General features: G+C 44.5%; 1 protein-coding gene across 2 annotated transcripts in view; it reads left to right on the forward strand.

The window, feature by feature from the left end:
• Positions 1 to 12,707, forward strand: part of LOC144504529 (rho guanine nucleotide exchange factor TIAM2-like) — a 314,348-nt gene that overhangs the window by 171,351 nt on the left and 130,290 nt on the right. For both annotated transcript variants that reach the window (XM_078229959.1, XM_078229960.1), the window contains one exon: positions 10,372 to 10,476. In XM_078229959.1, the coding sequence (XP_078086085.1) occupies positions 10,372 to 10,476 (105 nt within the window). The remainder of the gene's footprint in view (positions 1 to 10,371; positions 10,477 to 12,707) is intronic.

The raw sequence follows: 12,707 nt of genomic DNA on the forward strand, positions 1-12,707 counted from the left end.
TGTGCTGTCCTCAACCTTTTCTTCTGTCTTCCTACTGCTTTGGGTCCCACCCCCCTACCAAACTATTTTAAACCCTCCCGAGTGGCTCTAGCATATCTCCCCGCCAGGATACTAGTCCCCCTCCAGTTCAGGTGTAACCTGTCCCTCTTGAACAGGTCACCCCTTCCCCAGTAGAGATCCCAATGATCCAAAAATCACCTAAACTACAAGGGGACCAATATACCTGCAGGGAGATTTGCTAGTGTTATTGGGGAGCGTTTAAACTAGATTTGCAGGCGGATGGGAACCAGAGTGCCAGAGCAGATAGTGGAGCAGGGGTAAAAAGACAGGTTAGTTCAAGCAAAATCACAAATGGAAGGGTTGAGTGTGGTGGAAATAATCTTTTGAGGTGTGTCTATTTCAATGCCACGAGTATTGTGGGGAAGGCAGATGAGCTGAAGGCGTGGATAGACACATGGAAATATGACATTATAGCCATTAGTGAAACTTGGCTACAGGAGGGGCAGGACTGGCAGCTCAATGTTCCAGGGTTCCAATGTTTCAGGTGGGATAGAGGCAGAGGGATAAAAGGTGGGGGGGGTGGCATTGTTGGTCAGGCAGGATAGATTAGGGAGCTTGTCTACAGAGGCCCTATGGGTGGAGCTGAGAAACAGGAAAGGTATGACCACATTAATGGGGTTGTATTATAGACCACCCAATAGTCAGTGAGAATTGGAGGAGCAAATCAGCGGAGAGATAGCTGACAACTGCAAGAAACACAAAGTTGTGATAGTAGGGGATTTTAATTTTCCACATATAGATTGGGACTCGCATACTGTTAAAGGTTTAGACGGGGTAGAGTTTGTAAAATGTGTTCAGGAAAATTTTCTACATCAGTATATAGACTATAGAGAGGATGCGATATTGGATCTCCTATTGGGAAATGAGTTAGGGCAGGTGATGGATGTGAGTGTGAGGGAACACTTTGGATCCAGTGATCATAATGCCATTAGTTTCAACCTGATCATGGATAAGGATAGATCTGGTCCTCGGGTTTGGAAAAAGGCCAAGTTTGATTAAATGAGAAGGGATCTGGGAAGTGTGGATTGGCACAGGCTGTTCTCTGGTAAGGATGTAAATGGAAAGTGGGAGGCCTTCAAAGGAGAAATTTTGAGAGTGCAGAGTTTGTATGTTCCTGTCAGGATTAAAGGCAAAGTAAATCGGAATAAGGAACCTTGGTTCTCGAGGGAGATTGTAACACAGATTAAGAGGAAGAGAGAGTTGTATGAAATGTACAGGCAGCAAGGAACAGATCAGATGCTCGAGGAGTATAAAAAGTGCAAGAAGCTACTTAAGAGGGAGATCAGGAGGGCTAAAATAAGACATGAGGTTGCTTTGGCAGACAGAGTGAAGGAAAATCCAAAGAGCTTCTATAGGAATGTTAGGAGCAAAAGGATAGTGGGGGATAAAATTAGTCCTCTTGAAGACCAGAGTGGTAGACTGTGTATGGAACTAAAAGAGATGGAGGAGATACTAAATGGTTTTTTTGCATCCGTATTTACTGAGGAAACGGGCATGGAGTCTACGGAAATAGGGCAAACAGGTAGGGAGGTCATGGAACCTTTACAGATTAAAGGGGAGGAGGTGCTCGCTGTCTTGAGGCAAATCAGAGTGGATAAATCCCCAGGACCAGACAGGGTATTCCCACGGACCTTGAGGGAAGCTAGTGTTGAACTTGCAGGGGCCCTGGCAGACATATTTAAAATGTCAGTATTCACGGGGGAGGTGCCGGATGATTGGAGGGTGGCTCATGTTGTTCCGTTGTTTAAAAAATGTTCCAAAAGAAATCCGGGAAATTATAGGCCAGTAAGTTTGATGTCGGTGGTGGGCAAGTTATTGGAAGGTGTGATAAGGGATAGGATCTACAAATATTTGGATAGACAGGGACTTATTAGGGAGAGTCAACATGGCTTTGTGCGTGGTAGGTCATGTTTGACCAATCTATTATAGTTTTTCGAGGAGGTTACCAGGAAAGTGGATGAAGGGGAGGCGGTGGATGTTGTCTACCTGGATTTCAGCAAGGCCTTTGACAAGGTCCCTCATGGGAGGTTAGTTAGGAAGGTTCAGTCGCTAGGTATACATGGGGAGGTAGTAAATTGGATTAGACACTGGCTCAATGGAAGAAGCCAGAGCATGGTTGTGGAGGATTGCTTCTCTGAGTGGAGGCCTGTGACTAGTGGTGTGCCGCAGGTATCGGTGTTGGGTCCATTGTTGTTTGTCATCTATATCAATGATCTGGATGATAATGTGATAAATTGGATCAGCAAGTTTGCTGATGATATAAAGATTGGAGGTGTAGTGGACAGTGAGGAAGGTTTTCAAAGCTTGCAGAGGGATTTGGACCAACTAGAAAAATGGGCTGAAAAATGGCAAATGGAATTTAACGCAGACAAGTGTGAGATATTGCACATTGGAAGGACGAACCAAAGTAGAACGTACAGGGTAAATGGTAGGACTCTGAAGAGTGCAGTTGAACAGAGGGATCTGGGAATACAGGTACAGAATTCCCTAAAAGTGACGTCACAGGTGGATAGGGTGGTAAAGAGTGCTTTTGGTACATTGGCCTTTATAAATCAGAGTATCGAGTATAAAAGTTGGAGTGTTATGCTAAGGTTATATAAGGCATTGGTGGGGCCAAATTTGGAGTATTGTGTACAGTTTTGGTCACCGAGTTACAGGAAGGATGTAAATAAGGTTGAAAGAGTGCAGAGAAGGTTCACAAGGATGTTGCCGGGACTTGAGAAGCTGAGTTACAGAGAGAGATTGAATAGGTTGGGACTTTATTCCCTGGAGCGTAGAAGATTGAGGGGAGATTTGATAGAGGTGTATAAGATTTTGATGGGTATAGATAGAGCGAATGCAAGCAGGCTTTTTCCGCTGAGGCTAGGGGAGAAAAAAACCAGAGGGCATGGGTTAAGGGTGAAAGGAGAAAAGTTTAAAGGCAATATTAGGGGGGGCTTCTTCACGCAGAGAGTGGTGGGAGTGTGGAATGAGCTGTCGGATAAAGTGGTAAACTTTTAACATTTAAGAAAAACTTGGACGGGTTCATGGATGAGAGGGGTGTGGAGGGATATGGTCCAAGTGCAGGTCAGTGGGACTAGGCAAAAAATGGTTCGGCACAGACAAGAAGGGCCAAAAGGCCTGTTTCTGAGCTGTAATTTTCTATGGTTCTAAAAATCTAAATCACTGCCTCCTGCACCAGCTCTCAAGCCACGCATTCATCTGCCTAATCTTCCTATTCCTACTCTCACTAGCACATGGCACAAGTAGTAGTCCAGAAATGATTACCTTCAAGGTCCTGCACTTTCTGCCTAACTCTCTATATTCACACTTCAGGACCTCATTCCTTTTCCTACCTATGTCGTTGGCACCAATATGTACAACGACTTCTGGCTGCTCACCCTTCCCCATAAGAATGTCCTGCAACCGCCCAGAGACGTCCTTGACCTTGGCACCAGGGAGGCAACACACCATCCTGGAGTCTTGATCGTGGCCACAGAAACGCCTGTCTGTGCCTCTAACTAGCGAGTCCCCTATTACTACTGCTCGCTTGCTCTTTGCCCGACCCTGCTCTACAGCAGAACCAGCTGTGGTGCCACAGGCCTGACTGCTGCTGGTATTTTCCCCTGAGAGGCAGTAAAGTACTTGATACTAAACTTCTGACTAAAATCGGAGCACTGGTGTCAGGGAACAGGTACCTGAATGGATAGTAGGCTGGCTATAGAACAAAAAACAGTAAAGATTGAGGTTAGCTATTTAGAGAGGAAAATTGAGTTCCACAAAGTTCAGTACTGGGCCCACTTTTCAAAGTTTGCATGAGTGATTTAGACTCGTGAATCAGATGCCACTGATTTGGGTGAGTATAGTTAATACTGAGGAAGAATGTTTCTAACATATTAATAAACTTGCAAAATGGGCATGTAATTGGTAAATTACTTCAGATGACATCTTTTGAATTTTGGTTGAAAAAATAATGAGGCTACACACTGCTTCAACAATGAGTTCAATTGGGCTAGAGAAGCAAAAAGATCTGGGCTACAGATGCACACATTGCTAAAAGTGGTATCATGGGTTAATAAGGGGATTGTATTCTTTAAAAAGAAACAGAACTAGGGTTGAATTCCATTGAGGTTACGATTGTGAAACAGGGAGGTTGATGTTGAAAATCTGATCTATTTATTATAAAAAGGATATAGAGGCACTGCATAAGGTATAAACAGATTTACAAAGATTTATACCAGAACTGAGGGAATATACTTACCAGATAGTGTTGAATATACTGGATAAAAGCAAAATACTGCAGATGCTGGAATCTGAAACAAAAACAGAAAATGCTGGAAAATCTCAGCAGGTCTGACAGCATCTGTGGAGAGAGAATAGAGTCAATGTTTTGAGTCTAGATGACCCTTCGTCAGAGCTAAGAGCAAAGAGAATCAGCAGAGATTCATACTATGAGGGTGGGGTGGGGGGGGGGGGGGGGCGGTGGTGTAATGGGACAAAGGGAATGTACATGAGGATACAGAAGGCTGAGAAGGTGCTAAAAGTGTCCATTAAGTGATCAGAATGTGTGAATGACAAAACAGAGGTCTTGATGGTATACGGGCTGCCTGGGGATTATGGCAGTTGCCCTTGTTTTGGGGGGGGGGGACGGTGGTTGGCGATGGTGCAAGGAGGAGAGCTGGAATGGAGAAGTGGGAAAATGGAACTGAGAAAGAAGGATGATAAAATGGATGAATGAGATGAAACAAAATGAAATAAAATAAATGGAAATGCGGTGAAGGTGGAGGGGAGAGTTCATGCTCTGAAGTTGTTGAACTCAGTGTTCAGTCCGGAAGGCTCCCTAAGTTAATTTGAGTTAGTTTATTTGGTTGGTGTTGAAAGAGATGCCTAATCAGAAGATGAGGTGCTGTTCCTCCAGTTTGTGTTCGCTAGAACATTGCAAAAGGCCAAGGACAGACATGTAGACAGGAGAGCAGGGTGGTGTGTTAAAGTGCCGAGCGACAGGAAGGTCTGAGTCCTGCTTGCGGACGGACTGAAGGTGTTCAGCAAAGCGGTCACCCAGTCGGCGTTTGGTCTCTCCGATCTAGAGTAGACTGCATTAGGAACAGTGAATGCAATGGACCAGATTGAAGGAGGTGCATGTGAAGCACTGCTGGGCCCAAATATCTTCAGCCACTTCATCAATCACTTTCCCTCCATCCTCAAAGATGTGCAGGTTAGGTAGATCGGCCATGCTAAATTACCCTTTCGTGCCTAAAGATGTGTAGGTTAGATGGATAGCCATGGTAAATATATGGGATTACAGGGGGAGGGGGTGTGAGCCTGAGTAGTATATTATTTCAGAGAATTGGTACATACTCAATGGGCCAAATGGCCTCCTTCTGCACTGCAGGGATTCTATGGATACCCAGGTTCGAAGTGGGTATATAGCACAGTTAGTATTATGTGTAGCTCCTTAGATACTGAAGCAGATGTGCTAACAAGACCCGGACAGCATTTTGGCTTAGGTTGATAAGTGCCAAGGAACACTTGTGTTACGCAAGTGCCAGGCAATGACCATCTCCAACAAGAAGCAATCTAGCCATCTCCCCTGGACAATCAACAGCATTACCATTGCTTGGTCTCCCCATTGACATCTTGTCGATTAGACGCTTGGCATTCTGAGGAGAGTAACTCACTTCCTGACTTCCAAAAGCCTGTTCATTACCTACCAGGCACATGTTAGGAATATGATGGAATGCTCTCCACTTGCCTGAATGAGTGCAGCTCCAGTAACACTTCAAGAAGCTCAGCACCATCTAGGACAAAGTAGCCTACTTGATTAACACCTAATCATCTTAAATAGTTACTCCCTCCATCATCGATGCACAGTGGCAGTTATGTGTAGCATCTACAAGGTGGCATAGTGGTTAGCACTGCCTCACAGTGCCAGGGACCTGGCTTGCGTAACTGTCTGTGTGGAGTTTGCACATTCTCTCCGTGTCTGCGTAGATTTCCTCCGGGTGCTCCGGTTTCCTCCCACACTCCAAAGATGTGCAAGTTAGGTTCATTGGCCTTGCTCAATTGCCAATTAGTATCAGGGGGATTAGCAGGGTAAATATGAGGGGTTACGGGCATAGGGCCTGGGTGGGATTGTTGGTGCAGGCTCGATGGGCCGGATGGCCTACTTCTGCACTGTAGGGATTCTATGGTTCTAAGATGCACCAGAGCAACTCACCAAAGCTGGTCCAACATCACTTCCCAAACCCATGACCACCCAGAAGGGCCAGGACAGCTGATGCATGGAAATAAAGCTACCTACAAGTTCCCCTCCAAATTACTCATGATCCTGACTCGGAACTATATTGCCATTCCTTCACTGTCGCTGGGTAAAAGTCCTGGAAATCCCTTACAGCACCCTGGGTGTACCTACACCACATGGACTGCAGAGGTCCGAGAAGGCTGCTCACCAGCACCTTCTCCAGGGCAGTTAGGGACGGGCAATAAATGCTGGCCTAGCCAGTGACACTCACATCACATGAACAAAGAAAAAGAAGAAACTGAACTGGACCAACAATACAAGTATTGTGATTACAAGAGCAAAGTAGAGATGGAATAAAAACAGAAAATGCTGGAAAAAACTCAGCAAGTTTGGTAGCATCTGTGGGGAGAGAAACGGAGTTAGTATTTTGAGTCTGTGTGACTTATTCTAAGCTCCGAATTTGAAACTCAAAACGTTAACACTCTTTCTCTCTCTGCAGGTGGTGCCAGACCTGCTGAGTCTTTTCGGCATTTTCTAATTTATTTAAAATTCCCAGCACCTGTAGTAGTTTGCTTTTATTTCAGAGGTGGGGAATTATGCAGTGAGTAACTCACTACCTGACTCCCCAAAACCTGGTTAGTCTGCACTTTCCTGGATATCATAGAAATCATAGAAGCGCTACAGTGCAGAAGGAGGCCATTCGGCCCATCGAGTCTGCATCGACAGCAATCCCACCCAGGCCCTATTCCTGTAACCCCATGTTTACCCTGCGTATCCCTCTAACCTACGTATCCCAGGACACTAAGGGGCAATTTAGCATGGCCAATGCACCTAACCTACATTTGTCAGCAGTCTCTCAAAATTTGGGATGCATCTGTCAAGCTTGTGAGTCTTCAGGTGACTGAGGAGCCCGCTCTGGATTCTTAAACCCTTCTGCAGTAGGGGCCTGTTGTTGTGCAGGGGAGTGGAATTCACAGCCTTGAGTTGACTTCCCTCTCTTTCTTCAGCAGCTGCTGCCATTCTGTCTCACTGTCAAGTCGCTGAGCCTCGAAGCGGCTTGTGCCTTGAAAGACCAGATGGAGCCACGCTGAGTGGTTCACAGCCTTCTCCACCCAGTCAGTGGTGTTAATACCTCTATTCTAAGGTAGCCGTGAGCCTATCGTTGCGCCTTTTCTTTTGGCCACCATTAGACCGTTGACCAACGCCGAGCTGGGAGAAGAAAACCTGCTGAGGACGGTGGGTTCTGGCATCCGACATAATGTCCCGTCCATTGGAGTTGTTCAGCAGGAGCAGGGCTTTGATGCTGGTAGATTCAGCTTCATGTAGGACATTAGTGTTGGTCTTGTGGTCCTCCCTTTAGATCCTGGATGTGTACAGCTCTGACAACACCCAAGAAGCTCAACACTGTCCAGGACAAAATGCCTGCTTGATCGGCACCCCATCCACCATCTTAATCAGTTACTCCTCCAGCTACCACCACACAGTGGTAGCATTGTACCTTCTAAAGATGCACTGCAGCAATTTGCCAAGGTTCCTCCAGCACCAGCTTCCAAACCAGCAGCATCCATCACCGAGAAGGACAAGGGCATCATGAACATGGGAACACAATCACCTGAATCATCTTCAAATCACATAACTTTCTTACTTAGATATATAATTACCATTCCTTCACTGTTGTTGGGTCAAAATCCTGCAACTCTCTTCCTAACAGCACAATGGGTGCACCCACACCACATGGACTGCAGCAGTTCAAGAAGGCAGCTCACGATTACCTTCTCAAGGGTAATTAGATATGGACACTAAATGCTTCCCTTTCCATGGTGTCCACATCTTGATTTTTTTCAAATGTTCAGCTTTGAGCATAGTAACTTGTGAAAATTATCTTGGCCTTGGTAGATTCACCAGATGGTTACTGGGGCGCCAGTGACGAAAACAGATTGCACAAACTTGGCTTCTATTTATTTGGGTTTGGAAAATTGAAACATAATTGAATTGAACTGATTAAAATGATGAAAGGATTCAATAGGGTCGGTACAGAGGGAACAACTCCTCTGATGGGGAACACAGCACAAGAAGACCTAATCTTTGAGTTGGTCCATTTAAGGATGAGAGAAGAACTTTTTTGTAAAGTTTGTGGAAAATCTAGAAGTGTTCCCTCAAAGGCTGTGGATGCTGGGTTAATTGAAGTTCTCAAGATAGTGAGCAATAGATTTTTTGTTTAGATAAGGGTAATAAGGGAACCAGAGTTGAGATATAAATAACCCATAATGTAATTGAATGGTGAGACAACCTGGAGAGGCTGAACAGCATATTCCTACTCCTATGTAAATGAAAATTTTTTTTCCCTTCAGCGGATTTCCAAAGTGGAAAAACTTCAGATCTCTCTTTCTTATGCACAACTATTGTGAAACCTCTGATGTTCCATCACATTGTTTGTGTTTTAAACATTAACTCACTTTCTCTCATTTCAGGTGCTGACCAACTTGCTACATATTTCCACCACTTTCTGTTCCCTGTTCCTTTGAAATTGCCTAGTCCAATTTACACACTGTCTGGTGAAACTGCTTCTCACATCCTTTCAATCAGAAAGGCCCCTTTATCCCTATTTTCTGTCATTTACTCGTAATCAATTACCAACCCATGCCAAAAGGCTACTTCTATTGCTTACTTTATAGCTCCTTCTCTAATAGAAAAATTATCAGCAATCTTGTGTTTTGTGCAGTTCCCAATTGTCTAGTGCGCTCTAGTTTTGAAGAACTTATTTTCCATAACTGACAGTATCTGTACTCCTTGTTAGTAAATGCCATAGAAATTTGCATGCAAGGTTTGTGCATTTGTGTATCGGTCTGGTATGTTGCTATTGTACTTTCCAGAGAAAGAAAATTACTGGTGGGCGATAGCATTTGACCTCCTGTTTCTCTTCTTCCTTTCTTGTACTTCATGATTTCCTTTCTTCAGTGATCTCTGCTATCTACTGCTTCTGAGCTGATTATCTCATTCTCACATTTCAAGTCTGCTGGTGAGTGTTTGGAGAACATGAATGTTTGTGTGATCTCAACGTTATACAAACTGCATGAGCGAGAATGCCTAGTTAATTACCTTTGGTGAAAGACCAGCGTTCTAATAAGAGATGCATAAAAGTGTTGTATAGTTTTCGCACTGAGCGATTTATTTGAGAAAAAAATCTAATCGAATAAATGTTGAATATATTACTGAACAATTGTAATATGCATGGTTGTTCCATTTTACAAAGAATAAGATAAACATCTCCTCCCCTCATCCCTGTACATGGCATTGACTTGCAATTTTTTTTTTAAAGAGGAAACACATTTCTCCAATTGCTTTGCTGATTTTAGAGAGGGGAGAGACAAATGGTCAGTTTTTCTCTTCAGGTCTACCTACCTCCATGAGATACAGAGGAGATCTGGTTAAACTGCATCTAGCTGTGCATGGTGATGGGTGATGAATTATAGGATTGCAATGATTTGAATGCAAGTGCTTTCATTGGCTAAAATTGTAACTTTGTACTCAACTTGCGGTATGAACTATTGCATTCTTCTTGAATATTGATGACTGTATATGTTAATTTTTATAAAAGACATAGAAAGTTGTTTTCATTGCAATTATTATTTTCACTATCACTCCCTCGATTTGTCAGGCTTCATGTTTATTGTCTCTAAGTATCGATTTTACTTCTCCTGTAGAGATATAATTATAAAAAGACTCGGTTTATATGGCGCTGTCATAACCTCCACATCCTAAAGTGCTTTACAGCTAATGAAGTACTTTTTGAAATGCTATCACCGTTGTAATGTAGGAAACATAGCTGCCAATTTGTAAACAGCAAGTCCCCATAAACTGATGCGATAATAACCACGTGCTGTTTTTTGAATGATGTTAATTGATTTCCAGCCTTGGGTAATGGTGAGTTATCTTGACCTGCACACTTTGCCAATGAGAACAGGTCGATTACCTGCCATCTTAGTGTGGGAATTGTGCAGCGAGAAAAATACAGAAGCAGTTCATTTTGGGTTCTAAGATTGTAAACCTATGATGCATGCAGTAATTAACAATACCTCTGTCCTATGCAGATAAGGCAACTGGATCCAGTTCATCATTGTATTCGCCTTAGAAAAATGGTGCAAAATAACATGGAATGTTACGTTCCTAACAGTTTGGACTACATACAAGAACAGGTAACATTTGACACAATATTTCATGTAAAAAGATCTCCCTCCCCACCATAACTCATCATACTCTATAGTTCCATTGATACTGGCATTATTCAGACCATTCTATGCATCAATTTCAGCTGTACAACCATGGGAAGTATTGTAGCCAGAACCAACACTTTCTTGCAGACAAGCATGAGTAGGTACTAATCAGAAAAGATTAAACACCGTATCAGGTCTTACTGCATTATTGGTATTCCTCAGATTGATAGCTTGCAAATGGGATTCAACATAGAGAGGGCAAGGTGATGTCAAACAAGGCAAAGGATTACACAGTAAATGGAAGATAACGAAGAGGTGTAGAGGAAGTGAGGGATCTTGAATTGATTGTCTACAGGTGCCTGAAAAAAGCAGGTTGATATGGTGGTTAAGAAGACAGATTGTATCCTCTAAATTATGAGCCAAGGTGTAGAATATAGCAGCAGCGAGGTTACGCTGGAACTAGATAAAACATGACTGAGGCCACAACTTGAGTACTGTGCGCAATTCTGCTCACCTCATTACAGAAAGGACATCATTGCATTTGAGAGGGTACAGAGGAGAGTCAAGAAGATCTTTAAGGACTGAAAATTGCAGTTGAGGAGAGATTGGGTAGGCTGGGGTTGTTCTCCTTGGAACAGAGGGGCTGAGGGGAGATTTGGTTGAGATGTACAGAATTGTGAGGGGCCTGGATAGAGTGAATGGGAGGGACCTATTTATCATACCAGTGACTGGTGGAAAGATTAAAGGGGAGATAAGGAAAATCATTTCCACCCAAAGGGTTGGGAAGGAGGGGGGCGGGGAAGGGGTGCTAGGTGGTGGGGGCTGTGTGGTGGGTGATGTCTGGAAGTCATTGAAAGGCAGTAGAGACAGAAACTCTCGGCGCATTTAAAAGGCGTGCCTCAAGTACAGGGGGCTGGAAAGTGAGATTAGGCTGGGCAGCTTGCTTTTCAGCCGGCACAGACAGGATGGGCCGAGTGGCCTCTTTCTGCGCTGTAAACGTTCTATGATTCTATGATAACCAGTGAATCTCTGTCATGTAATCAAATATGGCAGCCACTCATACATCGCAGCTCCTATAATCAGTAATTGAGATAAATAGTTAATCTCCTCTTAGTATTGGTCAGGACTCTTGAGCAAGTAAATGGTACATCACCTTAATATGTTAACCAAAAGAAGTCGGGCAGAATTTTCCCAAAAAATGTGTGCCATGACAGCAAGAAAACAGGTGTGTTCTGTGTCTCGGGCGCGTTCTGCAATGCAATTTTTCGATAATTAGTGCAATGAAAGAGCCTCCATGCGAATCATATCATCATCAAGTCTCCAGGCACCTGACTCACCCAAAGTGACTGCAGCTGTGTGCCATTACCAAGGGAGAGCTGCATTTAAACACTAACAATGCACTCGCAGTGAGTGACCCTCATCAGATGTGGGCCTAGGGCACCAGTGTGCAGTCAGAGAGCATGTAGGAGTCAGACTGGGGCTGCATCACAGCATGCCGCATAATGAGTCATCATCATCCTCCTGCCTGGACCAATAACTCGTCAACGCAGCTAACCCAAGCCCATCACCCTGGTGTGATGTTAGGGAGGGGGGGAGGGGGGGGGTGTGTGTGTGAACATGGGGTGGAGGGGGTCGGTTTGAAAGAACTTCATGATGATGAGAGCCTCCCTCACCGTCCTACCCTGCTGGCCCCTTGTAGCCACCTCTCTTCCATCTTCCGGCTGCTCTTTTGCCTCATTGGCCACCTCCTTGGGAGTCTGCCTGGTCCTCCTCCTGGCACACAGCATGATAGATGGGCAGCACAGTAGCACAGTGGTTAGCACTGCTGCTTCACAGCTCCAGGGACCTGGGTTCGATTCCTGGCTTGGGTCACTGTCTGTGTGGAGTTTGCACATTCTCCTCATGTCTGCTTGGGTTTCCTCCGGATGCTCCGGTTTCCTCCCACAGTCCAAAGATGTGCGGGTTAGGTTGATTGGCCATGCTAAAATTGCCCCTTAGTGTCCTGGAATGCGTAGATTAGAGGGATTAGCGGGTAAAATATGTGGGGATATGGGGGTAGGACCTGGGTGGGATTGTGGTCGGTGCAGACTTGATGGGCCAAATGGCCTCTTCCTGCACTGTAGGGTTTCTATGATTTCTATGAAGTCTCCCCGCAACGCCAGGTTTTGGAGCACACAGACCATGATGATTTACATGGCCCTCGGGGCTGTGCT

Source organism: Mustelus asterias, chromosome 15 (assembly GCF_964213995.1).
Source record: "Mustelus asterias chromosome 15, sMusAst1.hap1.1, whole genome shotgun sequence".
NCBI classification, from domain to species: domain Eukaryota; kingdom Metazoa; phylum Chordata; class Chondrichthyes; order Carcharhiniformes; family Triakidae; genus Mustelus; species Mustelus asterias.